The 22,971-nt window shown below is 36.8% G+C and overlaps 1 protein-coding gene across 2 annotated transcripts in view; it reads right to left on the bottom strand.

The window, feature by feature from the left end:
• Positions 1-4,636: 4,636 nt before the first annotated feature.
• ARSJ (arylsulfatase family member J) overlaps positions 4,637-22,971 on the bottom strand; it is a 57,418-nt gene continuing 39,083 nt past the window's right edge. Inside the window, exons 2-3 of one of the 2 annotated variants that reach the window (XM_075998381.1) lie at positions 14,431-14,506; positions 4,637-12,388 (exon numbers count right to left, since the gene is read on the bottom strand). In XM_075998381.1, coding sequence (XP_075854496.1) covers positions 10,984-12,388; positions 14,431-14,453 — 1,428 coding nt within the window. In that variant the 5' untranslated portion in view covers positions 14,454-14,506 and the 3' untranslated portion in view covers positions 4,637-10,983. The remainder of the gene's footprint in view (positions 12,389-14,430; positions 14,507-22,971) is intronic. The other variant, XM_012779791.3, reaches the window with a different exon arrangement.

Here is a 22,971-nt window from a genome sequence, read left to right as displayed (position 1 = left end):
GATTTATTTAGCAGTATTTCATGAGCATGTACAGCATTCAAATAAGCTAATGAAATGCCTCAGCTCAATTAACAGCTGCTTACAAAGAAATTTCAAAGATAAATGTCAAAAGAGAAAGACGCTTGAAAGGGCAAATAAATTATGGAGTAAATTAGCATTAATAGAAAGTTATAAGGAAATAAGGACATTTTCACACTGATGAAAAACAAGATTTATCTACTAATTGCGAAGAAAACAGAATAATTCATGGCAGAAAAAAATGGTCCAAAGGTGGTTAGAGGAAAAATTTACTACTAACCTGTAGTAAATTGAAATTATAACGTTGTTTTCAATAGGAATGATTAGGTGAAATTTAGAAATGAAATTAGATAGCTAATAGAATAGCTAGTGTTTCTTCCAATTCTTCTACCATTTGATACTTAAGACAATTAAGAATAATTCTAAATATGCTACGAAAATTCTCCCGGAACAGTATAAATTAGGTAATGTGACAAATGCATCAAAATCTTAAATCTTCTACTAAAAAATATAATTTAATAAACTACTTCTTGCTTGATAGGATTAATGCAGTTAAACAAAAAATAGTGATACATCTTTTTATTCACAAGTATGTAAATTAAATTTTACTTACAAAAATGATCATGTATATCAAAATAGACACAATTCAGGCAAACAAATAATAATCCCCACTAGTATTAGCAATTCGTAACACACAAAGCAGAACTTTATTGTGCAAGATAATAATGTGAATTCACTTAAAATTAATTGACATCCTATAAGTATATGCCTTTTTATACTAGGAAATATAACAAGAAAAATATTTGAGCTGCAAACACATTCTCTTATTTAATATCCACTAACAGCTATAATTACTTCTGGAAACCATAATTCAAGCAAGTGTGATTATAATTAAACATGAACATAAACACAAAGATAATTATGAATCTTTCTGGTAATAGTAAATAAAGTTGTCTATTGTTGAAATACGATCACTATCTGATTATAGGTAAAGATATTAATTTCTGATGAACAGTCCTTTTCACTCTTAGATTAAGCTAAAATATAAGTGGCTTTTTGGAAAAATACATCCCAGTATGGAAATTTGCCAAAGATTTTTTTTTCAAAGATAGATGCACATGTTCTAATGTATTAAATTTCAACAATTGAATTAGGTTAGTTTTTAGAGATCTTAAACAGATTATAGTTACTGAAAGAGGGAGAAGGAAACATAAGGGTGAGAAAGAGAAAGAGTCAGAGGTGTGGGAGAGGTGAACAGGCAGAGGGTATAATGGTGGGGTGAAATGGGGTCGTGCAAAGAAATACAAGGACAGTCACTGCAAAGATAAGAACAATGGAGAGAGATTCAGGGGGAATCATGGTTTTTTCAGTGGGTTATAATATAACCAGAAAGCCATAAATGTGGGACACATGAATTTTTTATTTAAAATGATATTTACTGATAATTTTGATAGGAATTGAGTCTGGGCTGTGATTATTGGAGACGAGTCAATTGTGAATTAAATGCACATACGGACTTCATTGCACCTACCATTCAATATGGTTATTCACATTGCTTCAGTTTCATGATTTAATTTTAAAGGGCTTGGATCTGAACTATTAACAATTATACAGTTAATTACATTCAACTTCAACCAGTGGGAACAAACCTGGCAGCATGCCACCTGATGGCAGTCATCTAGAATATGCAATGGGGATGGATTGTTAGGTCTCACTAATTTCTACATGCTATTTCACATGGCAAAAAAAAAAAAAAAAGATTGAAATATCAGGTGAGCAGATTCTGTGTTCACAGTTAATTGAATACCACATTGTAGAAGACACACTGCTAGTTGTGTTCAACATCAATTGAATACCATAGTGTGGAAGACACTCTGCTAGGTATGTATTAGTTTTATCCCTGGATTTCAGTAAATAGTAAATATCTGGGAGTGGAATTGTTATGTCGTAGGGATTACTAGGGTTCTCCAGAGATACAGACCAGCAGGAGGTGGTATAGAGGCAGATATACAGATATAAATATTGCTATAGAGATAGATACATGAGAGGGGATTTTATTAGGGAAACTGGCTTCCACGATTATGGAGGCTGAGAAGTCCCACAACAGGCTGTCTGCGAGCTGGGGAAACAGGGAAGCCAGACATGGCTCAGTCTAAGTCTGAAGGGCTCAGAACCCGGGAAGTCCTGGAGTCCAGAAGCTGGAGAGCCTGGAGGTCTGATGTCCAAGGGTGGGAAAAGAAGAAGGGCATCTAGATATGCCTTCATCCCGTCAAGCTGACATTCAAAATTTACCATAACAAAAGGTAGCATGTCTGCTTTAGACTCTGGTAGTGGTGAGAAGTATAGCAACTACACCATAGCTATATAGCTCAACGAAATTTTAAAAAGTGGGCACACTCACATAAATGGCACAGAGATAAAAATATTGACAGAACCCCAGAAGCCCCACTTGTGCTTCTTTCAGTAACCTGCCAAAACTTCCCCCTCAATGGAATACCATTCCATTATATGAGTATACTATAGTATATTTATTCATTTTCTTGTTGATGAATATTCGGGGGTGCTCCTGTGTTAAAGTACCATGAATAGTGCTGTTGTGAATTATAAGTTTATGTGATTTTTGGTGACATTATATATGTATGTGTGTATATATATATATATATATATATATATATATAGTGTTACCAAATGTTGATATATATAAACATTTCTGTTGGTATATACCTGGGTATATACCTAGGCCTGAAATTTCTAGGCCTGAAATAGTCATGGGGATGCCTATGTTCAACTTTCATTGATACTATCACGGTGTTTTTCAATGTGATTGTATTAATTTTCACTCTCACTGACAATCTCACCTGCAGGTTCCACATACTCGCCAACACTTAGTATTGTCTTTTTCATTTTGGCCTTTCTCATAGGTATGTAATGGTATAGTATTATGATTTTAATTTGCATTTCCATAATACCTAATGATTTTGAGCATATTTTCATATATTTATTATTTATTTGTGTATCATCTTTTGTGAGGGGCCTTTCTATTTTTTTCTCTTACGAATTTATAGGAGTTCATTTTATATGCTGGAAAACTATGTTGAAGTCATATTTACTGTGAATAACTCTTCCAATGGGTGACTTGCATTTAATTGCTTTTTCGAGGAATAATTTTATATACCATACCATTTGGCCATTTTAAGAGTTCAGTGATTTTTTAAAAATTGTGTGGTTGCATGTTCATCTCTACAATTCAGTTTTAAAATACCTCCTTTGCACAGAAGTTTCCATCCTATCTGTTTTCTGTCAACCCTGCTCTAACCTCCATCCTTAGCCAGCCACCGATCCGTGTCAAGAAGTGAGTATTGTCATGTTTTTGCACGGGTAGGGCTTTCTGAGCAAATGTTACTGTTAACCTGGGTTAAATGACAAGCCTTGTGTTAGATAAATATGAAATCGCATACTCTTCAAAGAGTATCTCTACCAGAGCCAAATGCTTTCTTTCTAGGATATAGACTTCCTCTTCTCCCTTCCCGGGACAATTCATTTTTGGTGCAAAGGATTGTAAAAGACGAGGGAGCAAGGGCTTCTTCCTCTCAGAAAGAAAGGAGAGGAGGTGGCTGTCCTGTTCCTATATAGCACCTCAGATTCATAATTTCGGGGCTCCTCTCCTATGATATGATCCCGATACACGTTGTCCCAAACATGTGGTTCTCACTGCATCACGTGTGGGAAACCAGTGCAGCGACTGCTGTAAGGAATAATAATGACTCTGATCTGTGATCATGAATCTGATCTGTCATTCATGATCGTGGCTCATGATCAACTTCATGGTTGCTTTCAAGATAACAATGGATAAACATAGACACTAAAAACTTACCAACTCTGCTGACAAGGATGGGATCCTATTTGAAACATGGCTTTCTGGAAGAGACAGAGGACAAGAGCCAACAGCAGACAGATTGAAAGGACCAGAAGACAATTATTGGCTAAGACTGGCGGGTAGGATTGGGATAAGCAGTTCAAATTGTGCTATTGGTTTTGCTCTTTCTTCCAGGCAAGAGGAGAAAGGGTCCAAGAATTCCCGAAGTTGGGCTGGGGGTGGGTAGAGAATGTTAGAAATCTGTGTTGTTCTCTCCTTTACCTAAGAGGATAAAGAGAAGGAATTCCTAAAGGTGGGTGCCGGGTAGGCCCAAAACAGAAGCTACTTTGCGCATTGCTCTCTCCTCTGGGCGGAAGGAGGAGGCATTAATTATTATAGTTCCCGAAGCTGAGTAGGTTTTGGGTATTGCAGCTGCAAGCTGCTTGGACTTGAAGGGAGATGTAACCCGCTTACTCGAGTGGAAACACTTTGTCTGTTTTCCCCATCCCTCACTCTCCCAGGCTCTGATCTCCTGGGCTCCTTTAAGGTTTAGGGCCTTCTCATCACCAGGGAACGAGGAGAGATCTACACACTCATCCCTTTATTCCGGGGAACTTCCGGAGGGGAGGGTTCTGAATGTTGTTATTTCTCTTGGACACAGGCATAGCGTGCCTAGTTGTGTGGCAGAAAGGGACGTGGGACTCAGGGATGGACAAAGGTGTCGCGCCCGCCTCGCCAGCAAGGAAGACACGGCAACCGGAGTTCTTCTGACAGCGCTTTAATGGGGATTGCTTATCTGGTTACAAGCGGAAGACCCCGAGGAGCTCTCGGAGCGGGCTTATATAGGCACTAGGTACACCAGGCATAATCTGATTGGCCAACCAGTTCTGAGGAGGAGACAACGCTTTGCACATGCGCTGAACACTTGTTTGTCAGACTTACAGCAGGGTGTGACCAGGAAGCGGGCGCCATCTTGGAATGGCGTTGCCACCGCGCCCCACACAAAGGGACCAAGAAAATAAACTGTGGAGCCAGGGCTGATTGTGAGAAGATAGAGAGACCCAGCCTGCGCCCCGCCTGGATGCTGGCAAGTGTGGGGGCAAGGGGCCACCCGCCCCTCACCTTGTCCCTACCGCCACTGTGGCTGCTGCTCCCAGCTGGGGAGGACAGGACACCTTGGCAACTGTGACCTTGATCTCTGAAATACTAAGTTAACTATTAAGGACTTAGGGCAAAATTTGAAGAAAAGAAAAAAAAAAGTGTAATAAAACACTGTTGTTTTGTTGCTACTAAGTCCAAATGCACAGTAAAAATTAATGTAGGACTTTTTATGCTTGTAATTCTCCACCCCATAGGTACTACAGGGGACTGTTCCAATCAGGAAAAGCTAAAAATAGAGAAATGTTAGTAAGTATGCCTTTGAGACAGAATACGTCTGCATGACTGCCAAGTTACGCTATGATTTTTGCCAAAAGGGAGCCTCTAGAAATTTTGGTGACGATGACATGAAATAAATATAGTTTCAGATACTAAGTGAAATGAAGTTTTTAAAATTTGGTTATAAAATTTTTGTGTGTTTGTCTTTTAGAGATAGGGTCTTGCTATGTTGTCCAGTCTGGAGTACAGTGGCTATTCACAGGCACGATCATAGTGCCCTGTGGCCTCTAACTTCTGGGCTTGAGGGACCCTCCTCCTTCAGCCTCTGGAGCAGCTGGGACTACAGGCACATGCCACTGTGCCCAGCTATTGAAAAAAATGGGTTATAGAAAACTTCTTTCTCATAGTTGTTTAGGATTTAGAAGGTCAGTTGAAGGTATCCCTGCTCACAATTCTCAAGGCTGAAGAAGCTTTACTTTTTACAGCATGGTTTCTAGAGAGATTAATACGATAGGAGTCATATTGATAAATGCTTTTGGATTTTTATTCTGAAAGACAACTTTTACTCTTATTTGATTCAGGAGATAAGATGCTTTCCATTTAGAATTATCAGCTAAAAAATTTCTGCAAAGAGTAGATGGGTAGACATTTCTAATGAGTCTTTGTCATTTTCTTGTTCCTTTTCAATTATTGGGATTGATTTTATCTAAAATTGCATAAGCCAACTGAAAAAAAATGTAATAGGACTGTAGTAAATTTGAGAGTACGGAAATTTCAAATCACAGATGTGAAACTGAAAGTTGGGTAAATATGTTAAAATCTACCTAAGATGACATTCTGGTGTCATGCTTTAAATCAATGAATCAACCAACTTCATAGAGATGCTACAACCAGTAAAATGCTTAAGAAAAATATATCTCTAAAAAAGTATAATTCCTGCTTTGCCACATTGGAAAGATTTGTAATAATATATCCAAGGATGTGAGGTATAGTCCATTTAGCTTTATAATTCTGTGAAGACTTAGAGGTTTATTTGATAATTATACTTTTTCCTTTCATGACTTGGTACAAAAAGTTATTCACAATTAAGCCCTATCCCTTTTTTTTTTTTTTAAGAAACTCTCATTTAAGCTAATGTAGTCTGTAATAGTAAAAGTAGTGTTAGAATAACTGTATTCTACCCTGTTTGATAATAAAGATGATATAGACAAAATTTGCTCTCATTATTGTATGATTTTTGCTTGGCTTTTGCTGTAACACCAGTATTAGTTTTTTATAGTGCTAGCAACTTCTGTATTTCATATCATTTCTGTTAAAGATATTAGGGATGATTGGTTCTATTTTTCAGTAGTGAAATCATTATATAAGAAATGGAAAGCAGAAACCCAAGCAAATGTAGCTAAACATATGGATACATATGATTATTTTATTTATTTATTCGAAAAATATATGGAGTGTTAAGTATGAGTCTGGTATTATTTTATGTGCTGGCCAATACAGATCTAAGCTTATCCTGATCTGTTCTTTTTTCACACTACTTGATATAGTATATAACTTTATTAGCTATGTTTATTATTGATTGTCTGCCTCACTTGGCTAGAAGGTAACCTGCTCAAGGCTAAGAATTTTTATCCATTTTGTTTATGGATGTATCCCAAGTACCTAGATTCTAGGGGTCCTCAAACTTTTTAAACAGGGGGCCAGTTCACTGTCCCTCAGAATGTTGAAGAGTGTACACTGTGGGCCCGGGACTAGTCGGCTGCTAAGCAGGACAGGCAGCTGTGGCAAAAACAGCCGGTGGGCCGGATAAATGTCCTAGGCGGGCGGCTTGTGGCCCACGGGGCGGTAGTTTGAGGACACCTGACCTAGAACATCTAGATAGTATGATTCAGTAAACATTTGGTGAATGAATGAATGAGGGAATTTTATGAAGTAATTTCCCTCCAGGAAACAATGTGGCTATTAGCTTAGGACATATGATTGTGGCTGCTTTTGGCAAAGCAGCATTTTTCTGCCGATGACAAACGTCCTGACTGACTGCTACTGACAAAGTCACAATTCGTGTGTTCAGAAATGCTGTGAGTAAAATGCTTAGGAAGTTAATCTTGATGCCAAATTCGGTTGCCTTGAACAACCAAATAAGACTTCTACGTGAAAATGCATAGCATTTTTAGTTGTATTAGCTTAAACCTGGAAACAACCCAAATGCCCATCAATATATGAAAGGATAAAAAAATTTGTGGTTTATCTATATAATGGAATATTACTCAGTAATACAAAAAGAAATTCCAGGTATACCCACTAATATGGAAGGTTCTTATAGATTAATGCTGAGCATAAGTACAAAAAAGTAATTGTATAATTATTCAAGTACCAATGACCCAGTTTTCCCTCTATTCTTAAGATTTTTTAAAGGGGTCTAGTCGAGGAAACTGTAATATTCACTCAATTTTTAGAAAAGTGAGGAAAGAGTATGTAATATAGATGGAACAAGTCCTTTAGTTAGACTTGACAGTTGACAGACCTAAGGTGGTTGTTTTCACTGATTGAAAAGTACCACGAATGTTTTTGTTCTTGTTCACTTTTATTTGAAGAGAATATTTTTTATATCCTTTCCCACCCCAGACACAGAGCTATATTAACAAAGTATTTTCTGACAAAGATAGTGGGAGTTTCTTTAGGAATCCTAAGAATAAGCCAGAGGTCTAAAAGAGGCGCAGTCTACACTTGAAAGAGCCACACACAGTCTAGAAATGCATCCGCAGGATCGCGGTGTAGGAGAGTGACACCTGAGGACAAATGCCCAATATTCACATAGCTTCAGTGATCAGGGCATAAAACTCAAGTGCACAGTGTTTTCCTTCCTGACCATCTTGAAATTCCTAGTGATTTTTTAACAGCATTTTGGAAACATTTGTTGTTTGTGTGTGATTTATACAGGACTTACGTTAGATTTTAGTTTCTTAAGGTTCAGACACTGAGACTTCTCTTAAGCCACAGCCTACCTAGAGTCATGAGCAGGTGGCAGGTACTCTCTTTAAAACAGTGATCGGCATCTGTAAAGCCATTTCTGATTAAACAAACAAACAAAAAACAAAAACAAAAAACAGCTATGGGCTAATTCATTCATTGAGAAAGTTATGGTCATTTTCAGAGAACTTAAAATCATATCATAATACGTAATACCTGCTGGGCTCCAGCATGAGTTAGTTTTCATAATCCTAGTCTGCCTCTTTGCTACTTTTTTGTCTTTCTGGGAACTTCTAGAAGATTCTATGTTTTCCCTATGTTTACAATATCTATACATTTAATAACTTCTCAATACCCCAGTCCTGTGCAGTGTGCTATAGAGAAGAAGACTTTTATGGTGAAATAAATTAGAAAATATAGTACAAAATATTTCTCCTGTAAAAGAGTTAGAGTGCAAACTAAGATTTTGAAAACTCTAAGATAGTCTACATTAAAGTGACCCCTTTAATTGTTTAATGCAGCATTTACCAAGCTTATTTCCCTCAGAACTTTGTTTAGATTACTCTATATTTTTTTAATTTATAAGATACCATCTATTGTAAATTACATTATTAATATTTTATGTGCCACCAAGAAAGGAAGACGCAGACAATATTCTTTTGATTTTTAAGACTCATTTAAAAGATACAGTTGGTGGATCACTCAAGGTCAGGAGTTCGAAACCAGCCTGAGCAAGAGTGAGACCCCGTCTCTACTATAAATAGAAGGAAATTAATTGGCCAACTGATATATATATAGAAAAAATTAGCCGGGCATGGTGGCTCATGCCTGTAGTCCCAGCTACTCGGGAGGCTGAGGCAGAAGGATCCCTCGAGCCCAGGAGTTTGAGGTTGCTGTGAGCTAGGCTGACGCCATGGCACTCACTCTAGCCTGGACAACAAAGCGAGACTCTGTCTCAAAAAAAAAAAAAAAAAAAAGATACAGTTGACAAAACACAAACTTCAGGAAATACAACTTTATACTATAAAATAAAAGAGTTATAAATTCTAGAAATAAAATATTAAGATTAAAATCTTTTAGATCATTTTATTCACTTTAGTAATTTCAGTACTAGTTTACAGATTCTTTTGTAGATTTCCAGAAACGGTGAGGGACAGTCCCTTGTGTTGGTACAGATTTGTGTAATGCTGTGCTGTCATACCAACACACACATTTTCTTACCACAGTTGTAACTTCACAGATCATAGTTCTAGCCATCTGTGACTCTTCAAGTGTACACTGTGAGGCTTAGGGGGCCTCTGTATTAGGAGGGGACACTTGAGAGAAAACTTCAGGGCCTATAAGAACCACATCAATCTATGCTCATTGCTAAACTTCATTACAGATGATATGCCTTTAATTCTCCTCATGATGTTTGCATGTGGGAATTTCAAACTAGTTTTTTATAATAACTGCTCCAGGCAGAACCCATTTCTCTGTATCTCCTCACAGGGTCCACTTTCTATAAGAATAAGGTCATCATGAATGTTATTTATTAATAGGTGAACATCTTCCTCCGTGCAGTAGCCACGTGGAAACATCTCTTATTTGTAAAATCATATTATTATGGTTGTTAGCAAACCATACCTTCAATTGCCTATTAATAAAGTTTTTTGTTTGATTAGATGAATGAAATAATTATATCTAGAGGTTAGATCAGAAAAGCCACACTAAATTTGCTAGTGCCATAAAATAAATCATTTTAATAATTAAGATACATAAATAGTTTATGATAGAAACAATAAAGTTGTCTCAACTCTGCACAAATACTGAATTTCCAAGTAATTTGTAAAGAATATATTCATCTTATTACATTCAAAATTATGGTTGAACAATGATGATAATAATGTTCTTGGAATAATTTTCTTTTTATAGTCTATGAATTCACACAGTATTACAGCAATTTATAGTATTACAGTGCTTGGTAATCTTGAAGAAATGTAAAACAATTCTTTTGATGGCATGCAGAAAATAAAAATAAAATTAAAATCATTTGCATAACTTTTTATGCAAACAAAATATTTAATATCTTCTGTAAAAATAAATTATGTACTTTATACTGAATTGTCATTCTATTAAAGTATTCAGACGACAGTTACATTCATTGTTGGCAGTGTGCTCAAACACTCTTATTTGACATTCCCTCGTGCATGATAAAATGAGGTGCAAGCTGTTCGCATGTGAAAAAAAAAACCAACTTATTTTCACAGGAAAGGAAATGGTACATGAAATAGAATTAATCAAAAAAACCCCAAGTGTCATATGACAGGGATACAAAAATTCACTAAGAAAATATATTATTCAAGGCCTTTGAGGTGACATAAATCTTTGACTGTACTTTAATCAAAGGTAGTTGTCATCACGCTACCCTGTAACTTCCATCGAATTAGCATGCTCGTCGACTGCAGGTTGTCACCCCCTCCTATTATTTAAAGCATAGAGTTTGGTCAAGTGACTGAGGCACAGCAGCTGCAATCGTGCCCTTTCATAGAGGAGCACCTCCATTCTCCCTAAGCGGGGTTCGGGACAGCAGCACCTTGGGCACCGAGCAGGCCCGTTTCCCTGTGGCGGCCAGGTGGCGGAGGTCTCTGGAGCGGCACAACATGAAAACAAGCCTGACACGTGTGGCAGAGGCATTCTGGAGCCGAATTTGCTGGCTCACCTAGCAAACAGCTGAAAGATAAGAACTGACTTGAGTTTAAGCAAACAGGAAGTACCTGTCCTTATCCCCGAGGAAGGCCCGAGTGGCAGTTTGGGAATGAGCCGCCTGCCTTCTGCTGTTTCTTCTTCTTTATCTTCTTTTTCTTTTGCTTTTTCTCAGCCTTATTTTTCCTTGGCTTCTTTTTCTTGTTTTCCTCTTTATACCATGGGCCCCAGACTCCCCCGTTGAGCCGAGGGTTGCTCCTGGGGTCTCTGGGCGGGTACCGGACGGGCACCGCGGTTCTGTTGAACTGGGAGATCCTCCGCAGGAGCTTCTTCACGATCCCGGGGTACCTGTGCGACAGGTCCACCCTCTCGTACGGGTCAGCCGTGATGTTGAAAAGCCACACGCTCTTGCCAGTGGACAAGGTGATGCGTTCATTGTGCCACCGGTTTGGCCCCAGGTTGCTGAAAGACTGAGGCGGAACCCAGTCGCCGTAGCCCGGGTTTCCGGTGAGCAGCTTCCAGTGCTGCACCCGGATGGCAGACTGGATGGCCGTGTTCCAGATCCCGTAGCCCGCCGCCCACGACCCGTTTCTGGCCTTGGTGTAAATGGGATCGATGTTGTGCAAAATATCTACTCGGGGTGAACGAAGGCCTTCGCTTATGGTCTCCCAGATGTCGTAGCCATCTAGATGAATGTCCTCATCAATCTGTCCTTCGGCCAGTGAAATCAGAGTCGGGTACCAGTCCGTGATGTGCACAAGCTCCTTGCACACGGTCCCCTTGTTTTTCAGAAGCGGGCTATGCACAAAGCCAATAGCCCGGATCCCCCCTTCCCAGTAGGTTCCTTTGCTACCTCTGAGAGGCCAGTTACTTCCTCCTGCCGTGGGCTGGCCACCATTATCTGAAGAGTAAATGATGATGCTGTTGTTATAGAAACCATATGTCTTTAGAGCCAGGGTCACATTGTTGATTGCTTCATCCAAGCAGGAAAGCATGGCCGCATACCTCCGCCGGTTTATGTTGATAATGGATCTGTAGTGTTCGAAGTACCTGACAGGGGCTTGCAGGGGTGAGTGAACAGCCTGGTAGGCAATGTATAAAAATATAGGCTTTGTGGGGTTATGGGAAGCTAAGATTTGCTGCACTCTCTGAGTGTACATCTGTGTGGAGTATATGCCATTATCGTAGTCCCAGGCAGCATTGTCGTTTTCATACAGATCATAGCCACACATCCCAGGACTGTCACATTTGTAGTGTGTATAGTAATCCCCACTTCCCAAAAGAGAGCCAAAAAAGGTATCAAATCCTCTCTTGGTGGGCATGCATTCTTTTCTGTAAAAACCCAGGTGCCATTTTCCAACCATATGCGTTGAGTAGCCAACCTCCTTCAGCTTCTGAGGTAGGGTTGCGTTGTCCAGAGGTAAACAATTGGGTTGGGTAGGTCTTATGATAGAATGCTGTAGTCCGGTGTGTATCTGATATCTTGAAAAAAGAGTAAAAGTTTTGTCAGGGCAGGATAAAGAAGATATTCTACATAAAACAGTGATTCCTAAATTAAATAATGTTTAAGTATTGTCTGTGAAGAGAAACTTTACCCCAAGTATTAAAAGGACCAATTCAACCTTTCTACTCTTAACTCAAAAGTCTTATCCTAATTAGCTTCATATTTAACATTTGAAATACATGTGAATCTAAATCAGTACTTTTGAAACTAAGATTTCAACACTTTTCTCAAAGCCTTTTTAAAGTTCTTGTAACAGAATTAATTTGAATAAACTTTATTAATCTCCTAATCATATGCCAAAGAACTAACACAATAAGAGAAAGGATATCTAGAACTAGGGTATTATTATTAATATCATTGTTTTTAACCTAGGGGCCTCACATTAGCTCCTAATTCATTTCCTGAGATCATTTATTTTGAGCTAACTCTGAAGTACTAAAAAGAAACACAAAAATTGTAGAAAAATCTCCTGTTTGTCAAATAACATTTCATACTAAGTTCCCAATCTGTTAGATCTCTAAAATGAGAAAGAGAAGGCTTTTGACTACACAATACATTATTGTTGAAAAGCCATTTTACAGTAATTGTTTGAGTTAGTGCTAAAGATTACATTTTTCCAAAAATAGCAGGAAATGAGTTATTATGTATGTTTCTCACAGTGTCTCCTTTATAAAAAATTATAGTTACTCATAACCTAAGAAAACATGGTAACCCTTCCTATTTGTTAAAATTAAGTGAATGTTAATTTCTGGCATTTTTCTTTTTTCAAAGGTTATTTTGCCAAGGTTTTTTTTTTTTTTTTTCCCAGAAGCAGTTATTATCACAAAAATGTATGAATTTTCAGTTGAGACAAGATATGCTTGTTCACTCATGACATTTTAAAAGTAATTGCTTCTATAGTTATAAGTTCAAAAAGACTTTATAAATAGAAAATATAGAAATTCTAAGAAAATGAATGTTGCAGAAAATTGTCAAAGTAAATATGAAGATATTCTTGGAATCAAATTAAAAAGAGGAATACTGAGATCATAAACAAAACTTTTTCCATAGTGATTTAAACTGAAAGGCCAACATATTATCTGTACCTTGGGTAAATAGTTCTATATATTTTTAAATGTTCTAATGATAGTGTAATGAAACTATGAGTTCTTTGAAGTGTTAATTGCAGTCACCCATTGATGGTTTTGTGGGAGCTGCATATCTCCTCACTGTGACAGAGTAGCATAGCCCTAGGGACCTTATCTGCTGTCCTGGTCATTTACCTGTCAAAGTTTCACAATAGTCACAGTTATGGTAATTTAAAATGTAATGAACTCCCAAACAAGTAAGGATTTCATAAACATAAGCACCAAATTCAGATGACACTGTTATTGTCCTTGATAACTTTTGATTCAGTCCAGCTTCCAAAACATTCACTTGTGAAACAACTAATTTTGTACAAGTACATGACAAATTGGCTACACTCATTCATGTAAACTTGGAGGAGATTAAAAAGGGATGCATCTGTATAGGTAAAAATTGAGGGAAGAATTCATAGGAATGGGTTATTAAGTAAATAATTATGCAGAAAATGTATTCGACCAGAATCTCTATTCAATTCATTGGAAAGCTAAGCAATTGCAGTCCTTCTAATTAAATCTGTCATTTCTCACCTAGTAGCAAAGGCATAAGGAACAGAGGCTTATCAAAAAACATAAAATTCAGGAAATGTTTGCAGGAAAAAAAAGATGGAAAGAAGCATTTTGCTGCTTTTAGAAGATGGTGTTGTGCCTGCAGATAAATAAGAGAGTTCGGAGCTATTCATCAACTATGTGGTTTCTGTCTTCTCCAGAAATAGAATGGTTTTCATCTTGGAAAATTTAGAACCAGAAACAAAAAAGTTTGGCAGCAGCTTACAATGGGAGAGATATTTAGGGCAGCTCCTGCTTAAATGAGTTTCAGCTTCTGGGGCCAAAAAGGAAGGAGTTTAGGGTAAAATATGGGACATAAGTTATGGGTACAAGTTTTGGAATAGACAGACCTGGGTTTGAATCTGCTCCACATTACCCATGTGACTTTGGGTAGTACTTAATCCCTCTGATCTTCAGTTTGCTCATCTGTAAAATAGGGATAATAATAAGTATTGGGGTGCTATGAGCATTGGAAGAGAGCACAGATCTAGTAAGGAGGGTACCTTTAATAAGTGATGGCTTTTACAATTAGTAGATTGCTGAATCATGTGTCACTAACATTTGCACAGAGTTTTATAATTTATGGACTTTTTTCATCTGCATTATTGTATTTAATTCTCACTACAACAGTGAGAAGTTGAATTTTTTATGTTCATTTTACAGATGGGAAATTAGAGGTGTGGAGAAGTTGTTGTATTTTCCCTGACATCTCAGCCTGCCCCACCAGGCTGTGAGACTGATTTGTGAACAAGAGGGGCTAAGTCCGATGCTCTCCCTGTTCTTTGGAAGGGTTAATATTAGTACTTTTTGAAAAATCAAGGAGCAGAGGAACGATGCCAGAAGGCTTGAGAAGAGAATCTGTTCTAATTTTCCAATTAAAGTAAGGAAGGATTTGTAAACTGGATAGTGAGAGTTATGTTGATCTCAGAGAAATTTGAGAATGATTTTTTAAGGAGATGATCTGTGAGCATTTCAAAAAGAACAAGTTAGATAGAGTCAAAAAGAAAAGTACTGCTAAGTTAGCTTTATTCTCTGTCTCTCTCATTTTTTAGGTAAACAGCTTAGGAATGATTTAGCATTTGAAAAAGCTGTCCATTATATGGACATTATATATATACATATATATATATTATATATGTCCATTATATATATGATCTGTTTCTTATAAAATAATGGAATATCAACTGTACAACAGCACTCTTAATTAGGGATAAGAATGATAATTTTATACTTTAATGCCAGTTAATATAGAAAATTTTCATTTACATGCTCTTCTCTGTTCTCTACAACTCTGTAGAACAGGTAGGGGTGTTCCATTTAACTGGGAAAAAAAAGAAAGAAAAAGAAAAAACTCAAATAATTTAGTGGCTTGCCCAAGTTTTAAAGCTGTAAGTTCTGAGGTTCTACACTAGGATCTAGATTTTTGGCTTTGTATACTCTTCCATGATATACTCATAGCTAGATGAACAGCTAGGCTCACTTAAAGTTTGCATTAATTTATTTGCATTAATCTTAGTGATTTATTAATTTGCTCAGTTGAGCCATATTACTGCATGTATAATGTGTGGCGGACACAAGATCTGGGAAAGGGGCTACACATCTACTTGCCATCAAATTGGTACTGATTGACTAAAACTACGGTGCTCAAAAAATGGTAGTGTTCAACAGGGATTACGGTAGGGGGAGACCCACATCTTAAGGAAGTGGCGAGCATTGGGGGGGGGGAAGGGATTACCTCTATCCCTTTTTAGGGAGAAATAAAGATATACATTGTAACCAAAATGTCTGAAAAAAAACCTGTAATCGGGAGGTGGGCAGGGGGAAGGGGGAGGAGGGGAAGGGTATGTACTTACACGGTGGGTGCGGTGCGCACCACCTGGAGGCTGGGCACGCTAGAAGCTCTGGCATAGCGGGGGTGGGGGGGCAGGGGCAAGATATGTAACCCTAACAATATCTGTACTCCTATAATATGAAGGAATAAAAAAAATAAAAAAAATCAATATTTTAATGTGTTAGGTAAACAAGACTGTGTAACTGGATCTGAGAAGTTGGATATATCAGACATGAATTTAATAAAAAGCAAAAAAAAAATAACATCTAAAATGTTAATAAGATCTTACATTATCTAAAGGTAGTGTGCAAATTTGGATAAGTAATAATCTCATTCTGTGTTAATTAGAACATATCTGAAAATTATTATTTAATATTTAAGCATGGACTCCCAATATGTGTATATTTATTTATTTATAAATTACACACATGCATATAGGATTAATTTAAAAGTTATAAAAGATACACACAAAATTTAAAAGAATGAGATAAAATAAATAGAATTTCTGCTATTTCTTATTATATCCTAATGAATCATCTTGTGTTGGTTTAGGGTGTATGTACTTCAATGTGGAGACCACTGGTATAGAAAATGGATTGTAGAGAGATGCGAATTGAAATACAGAGATTGTTTAGAAGGCTATTACAGTAGTCTAGGTCAAAGACGATGGTGGCTTGGACTACCATCTAGTGGCAGTAAAAATGGAAAGAAGTGGATGGATCAAATATATAAGTTTTGGAACTTATAGGACTAAATCAGTGAGAGAAGGATAGGAGGGAGAAGAAAAGGAAAGAATTAGGAATGATTTCTAGATCTGTAGCTTTTATAACTTGGTGAATGGAGGATGGTTTAATGCATCTCTGTTTTATTCCAAAGTATAGAATTAGGACTGTGGGTAATATAACAAGGAGGCTGATTTCAACTCATTGCAAAAAAGAAAATTCTGAAAAACAAACAAATTAAAAAACAGAACAAAATAATACAAAAACCAGTAAAATAGGCCAGATGATCTTATGCCAAGGAATCTATTAAAGAGACTCACAAATTGGGAAACAAGTATTTGATGACCTCTAGGTTTCCTTCTAACTATATTTATCCATGGGTCAAAGACTATAATAGCTCAGTATTCCAATAAAGGACTGCATATAACATCAGAACAGATTTACAAAACCATGTTTATAATATGTTTTATAGGTATTTGATATGGAGGATTCCACAATACATCAGTATCTATTTAACTTCTTTCTTTGCATAATGTAAAATTAGTTTAAAAATAGATGTTTCACATAATATATTTTGGGTTTTTTTTTTGCGTGTCAATAAATATCTCTTTTTTGCTTTTATTATTGTTTTAATTGACACATAATTGTACATGTTTATGGGGCACATAATATATTTGGAATGCCTGTATGACTTTGGCTAAAAAATAAAATAAGTTTGAAATTTAGTGGATTTTTTGTTGCTGTCTGGCTACCATGTGAAGAAAATTCCATGTGAACAATAGTAAACCCATAATTGATGCCAAATCTGTTAAAATCAATAGCCATCCATTTTCACTTTCTTGCCAACTTAAAAGAAAAATGCTATTATAATAGATCTTTTTGTTTCCCATTAGAATATGGGAAGAGTTTTGTTATTTTTATATTAATTTGTATTACTGGGTGCTTGATAGTATAGTTTATAAATTCTCCTTTGAAAATCTCTAGTACAATATTATCGTTTTAATCTAATTACATTTTAAACATAACCTTGTGAGATACTATGAATACTAATAGCTCTATGCAGACTTTAAAGTCCAGGATGGTTAGAGAGTACAAAATAGGCCAATAGTGGAGTAGGAATTGATATTTTGAAGGGAAGGAAATAGGTACAAGAGAATGCTGTTTATGAATCAAATATTACTCAGATATTTATGCTCGAAAAATATAATTAATTTTCTTCTGAAAGGTATTTGTTATCACTTCCTTCCAAAAGACTCTTTTGTTTCAAAGACTGTAATTCTATTTCTGGGCCTTCATTTCATCTTTCAGTTAATTATATCTTCTGGATAGGGGCCTAAATGGGGGAGGGCTGTCACGAGTCTACACCTGGTTTTTCATCTTATGGAATAGATGGATGAATGAATTACTCATTTAACATTCACTCACCCCCTATGTGCCAGACACTGTGCTATCTTTGGGGGTCACAAAGATAAATGAGACTGTCCCTGCTCTCAAGGAACTCAGTGTAGTTAGAGAGACATGCCACTAGAGGATTATTATGACAGGAGCGAGTGCTACAGCAGAGAACCGCAGCATTTTGTAAATGCTTGTGGCAGGGTCAGCAAGCCTCTCCCAAGGGGCTGTGTTTGATCTGAGTTTTCGTGCATTCATAGGAGTATCTGGGCGAATACAGAACAAAGGCAGGTATTGCAAGCCCTGAAATAACACGGACAAAAGCACATTCATGAGCAAACATGAATCTGAGATGATTCTTGCAGGAGGAGGAGCCATCTAAGTGAAGAGCTGAAAGGAAGACAAAGAAAGTGTTTCAGTACGAGAAGCAGAATGTTCAAATGCAAAAAGTGAGAGAGAATTTGGCCCTCTGTGAATCAATAGTTTTAAATATGAGAGCAGATATTCAGACATACCTTGATGGGAAATTAGCCTATAGAGGCAGGTAGGTGCCAAATGTCAGAGTGTTGTATTGCAGCATAGAACTGCACTAAGGTTTTCATACTTCACGTAATGGTCACAGGGAGTCACAGAGTACTTTTGAAAAGAGAGTGACACAATAAAAGCTTTGCACTAGAAAAATATCTCTGGTTGTAATGTGAAGAATGGATCAGAGTGGAACAAGATATAGGCAGAGAGATTGGCCCTAATCTAAGAGATACATGCTGATAGTCAAAACTGTGATCAGTGACAATGAAGACAAGGGGAAGATTAGAGAGTACAAAGAGGAACCTTTCATAGGTTTACAGACCATATGTGGGCAGCGTGGGAGAAATGAGTCCAAAGCGTTGGGTCTGGGTGGCTGGGTGAAAGGAGGTTCTTCGCATTGAGTTAAGACATCCGGGAAGAGGAAGAGGAAGACAGGGGAAGATGATAAGTATTGTCCTGCATTTCGTTAGAGGTACCTGTGGGATATCTGCTTGGAGATGTACAGGATGAAGTAAAATGTGTAAGTTCCATGAGGCCAGAGACTTTGTTCATTGCCATATCCATATTGCTTACAACAAAACCTGGCTCATAATAGGACATCACAAAATACTTGTTGAATGAATGGGTTAGACTATGTGTGTGCTCAGAGAAAGACAGAGAAAGAGAAAGAAAAAATGTAAAGATATACACCAAACTGTTGAACATGATTATTTCCAGGAAGATTACAGTAATCATTGGGAGAGAAGGGAAGCTTTTAATTTCTGTTATATAAGTTTATATATAAATGAAATTTAGATGTATAGGTCTCAAAAAACTAGCTTATTCTACTCAGACAAATATGGGACTAATTGTATCAAGGCAACTAATTAATTTGAAGTGAAAAAAGATTAAATCTAAATGCTAAATAAAGGAAACACTCCTTCATCTCATCAGGGAATGTTCTTCCTAGTGGGGACAGGTACTCAAGAAATTACCATCAGACCAGAAGAAGGGGGATCAAATGAGCTAAATGAATCCTGCAATTTCCCCCTCAAAGCCAGAGAAAATGCCCTCTTGCATTAAGCAAGCAAATGAGGAAAACTTGTCAACTAACTTTTAAAATTCCTGCCTTTGGATAATCTTTCCCAGTCATCAGAATCTGCTGCCTGTCCTTGCAACTGTCTTACATATTAATATTTATGACACCAAAGCTTTTTCTACATAGATTATAATTTTCCTGGTCTGTTTGGAAACAGGGCTGCAAATCACATGTGAAATAGTTTCCACTCAAAAGTAAGTTTCTTCCTCCCTAGAGGGTCTTCTGACTCCTTATCCATCCCTCCTTCCTTCCTTCCTTCCTTCCTTCCTTCCTTCCTTCCTTCCTTCCTTCCTTCCTTCCTTCCTTCCTTCCTTCCTTCCTTCCTTCCTCCCTCTTCCTCCCTCCCTTCCTTCCTCTCTCTTTCCTTCCTCTCTCCTTCCTTCCTTCCTTCCTTCCTTCCTTCCTTCCTTCCTTCCTTCCTTCCTTCCTTCCTTCCTTCCTTCCTTCCTTCCTTCCTTCCTTCCTTCCCTCCCTCCTCTTTCTCCTTTTTCATTAAGGCAAGTTTCACTATGTTGTCCAAGCTGATGTAGAAATCTTGGGCTCAGGGAAGCCTCCAGCCTCAACCTCCCCAGTGGCTGGGATTACAGGTGTGCACCACCTCGCCCTGCATTATTCCTTTGAAGACCCAATACTTTAAAAAGTAAGATGTAATACACAAATGATAGACTACCAAACACCTAATGACCTGAATAGTCACTTATATAATTAATGGATTCTTCATTAAAATTTAAGAGGGAACTCCAGGGGTGCACTTAAAATTATTTAATTTACAGAGACTATTTCAAGGATACATATTCCAGAAAGCAAAGTATACTCATCCTGTAAAAATAACATTTATGTTTTTCTTGCTATTTTCAATATGACCACAGAATAATATTAAATCAATATTTTAAAAATGCATAACTTTTAATCTCTTCTAAACAGAAAATCCACTTAGAGGTGTAGATGAGGGAGTAGCTTAAATACTAAACTATGCCTGATGCCACCAACTTTGCAGTATAGACACGATGTGTTAAGGGACATATCCTTAACTAATATTCTACTGATATTAGTTAGACTTCTCAAAGTAAGATATAGATTCCCTAAGGCAGCTTTAAAATCTATTCAATTGTTTTGATAATATGATCTCTCACTTTGCTTTATGTGAATAAGTCCATCAATTGTTCTCCTCTAGTGATGTTTAAGAAAGCCTGTATTTAAGAAGTCCAACATTTTCTTTGTATTTCTGACTTTGAAGAAAGAAAAATTATGAAGAGCTTGACATTTATATTCACCAGGTTGCTTCTCTACAAAATAGGTGGACAAAAAAATGGTAACATACTTGCACTCTTGAGCAGAGTTACGTCCTCTTGGCCATGGTTGGAAAGTATCTCTCAAATAATTGTATATCTTTACATGTGAAATTAGCCACATATATGTGAAAGTATTTCATGTCAAACTCATGTGGGACATGTCGTGTCTTAGCTGTAAGCCAAGTGAAAACAAACTGAAACTTGAGATGGCTTAGTAGAGAAAATGAGGCAGTCTCTGGAAAAAATAATCACAAATTCAATTCCACAGAAACTATATTTATTAAGCATCAAGAATATGCCAGGCATTATGCTGCGGGGAACGTAAAGGATAGTGAGAGTTTATGATAAATAACTCTATGGGTAATGTTGTGACATATTAAGTATCCAAAGTAGAAAATAATTTTTATGACTTAGAAAAAGCTGAGAATATTATTTGCTTATTCTTAAGATAGCTGGGTTTACTGTACTTCCAGTTCATTATTTTTAAAGATGTTTATAATTCTATGTTATAAAGCAGTTTCAACTTAAGATAAGCTGAATTATTGAGTCAAGTCTGCATTAATTGCTATGACCACGTTCTCAAGGCTAGGGTCATGCAATTTCATGCAGGTATCATTAGAAATAGAATATAAGCAACAATTAACAGGTATTAGATTTTTTCCTCTAAAGGATAAATTTATAAACTTCTAATCCATCTATAACTTAGTATCTTTCTAAATTCTAACAGTGATGACTACTGACTCTGTCCTGAATACAGATGTTGAGCTATTTTGAATAGCTCAACATCTGCATTAAAAGGACAGTATTGTTTATTATTTATTCTTAAAAGGACAGTATTATTAAGCAATTAGTACCAGCAGATAGGGATATGGAATTAATATTTTACATTCTGAAGGGTTGAACTTTATAAGTAGCTTTGAATGAAAGGAAGAAAATTAGCAAATTAAAATGGACCTTTTGCCCCCACATTTATTATAGATCAGCATTCCTATGCTATTATGTGCACAATAGCATGGTTATAGCTGCCTCAGTTTTATAATTCTTCTCATAATCCTTCTGCTTTATGTAGAAAAATACCCAGAGCATTTATTTGCTATGCCCTTCTCAAGACCTTTTAGTATGTTTGAAATATTTCATAGTGATAATTCTTTGTAAAACTGGAAATAAGAGGGAAAATAAATAATACCCACTGAAGATCTCTAATAGTTAAAACCTGTTGCCTGGAAACACATTCTACGGATGAAACTCCCCCCACCCTTCCTCACTATCCGAGGCTTTTCTCAGTTATCCTTTGTTCCTCTTGCTGCAGGTAAAATAGTTTCCTCAATCTGTCATCACCGAATATGAAAAGCAGATGGTCAGCGCTCTTTCTATGATAATAGAGATCATATTTTCCACAGAAAGATAACCCTAAATTACTAGTAAAGTGAGAAGTGATCACTGCACAGGTGGATTATTTCCTTCAGGTGAGAGTTCAGAAAGCTCGCAGGTTTTATGTCATAGGCTATCTGGCAACTCTCTCTCTTTTTTTTTTTTTTCTGCAAACATTTCCTGCACAATGTTTGTTCCTGGTGGTCAGGGTTGGATTCACAGCCTGCCACCTCTTCTCAAAACAACATCCAAAACTGTCGCCCCCAAGTTCTTGAACTTTCGCAGTCCTGAAAAGTAAAATGTTGTTTAGCTGTCTTTCTACTAGGATCTGACACACAGATTCTCAAAATAGTTTAATGGTGTTTTATAATAATATAAGCGAAAGTGCATGTCAAAGTGCAATGATTGGCTAAAAATTATATCCAGAACTATATCAATAGAGTTCTTATATGTCATATTAAGAAAAAATTATATTAGAAATACAAGTTAAAAATAGTTTGTGACAATATAATTAGAGAAATGCTATGGAAATAATAAGTGATTTGACCTGATAAAGGAGAATTACATTATTTCCCTTTATAATTCACCAATATGTTATTAGAGTGTTCAATATCATATGGTATCAATATAATATTGAACACTCTAATGCTTACCAATAACTCTGAAATTCTATTACA

Source organism: Microcebus murinus, chromosome 27 (assembly GCF_040939455.1).
Source record: "Microcebus murinus isolate Inina chromosome 27, M.murinus_Inina_mat1.0, whole genome shotgun sequence".
In the NCBI taxonomy this organism is placed as follows: Eukaryota; Metazoa; Chordata; class Mammalia; order Primates; family Cheirogaleidae; genus Microcebus; species Microcebus murinus.
The sequence above is the reverse complement of the archived record's forward strand: the minus strand, read 5'-3'. Positions and strand labels throughout refer to the sequence as shown.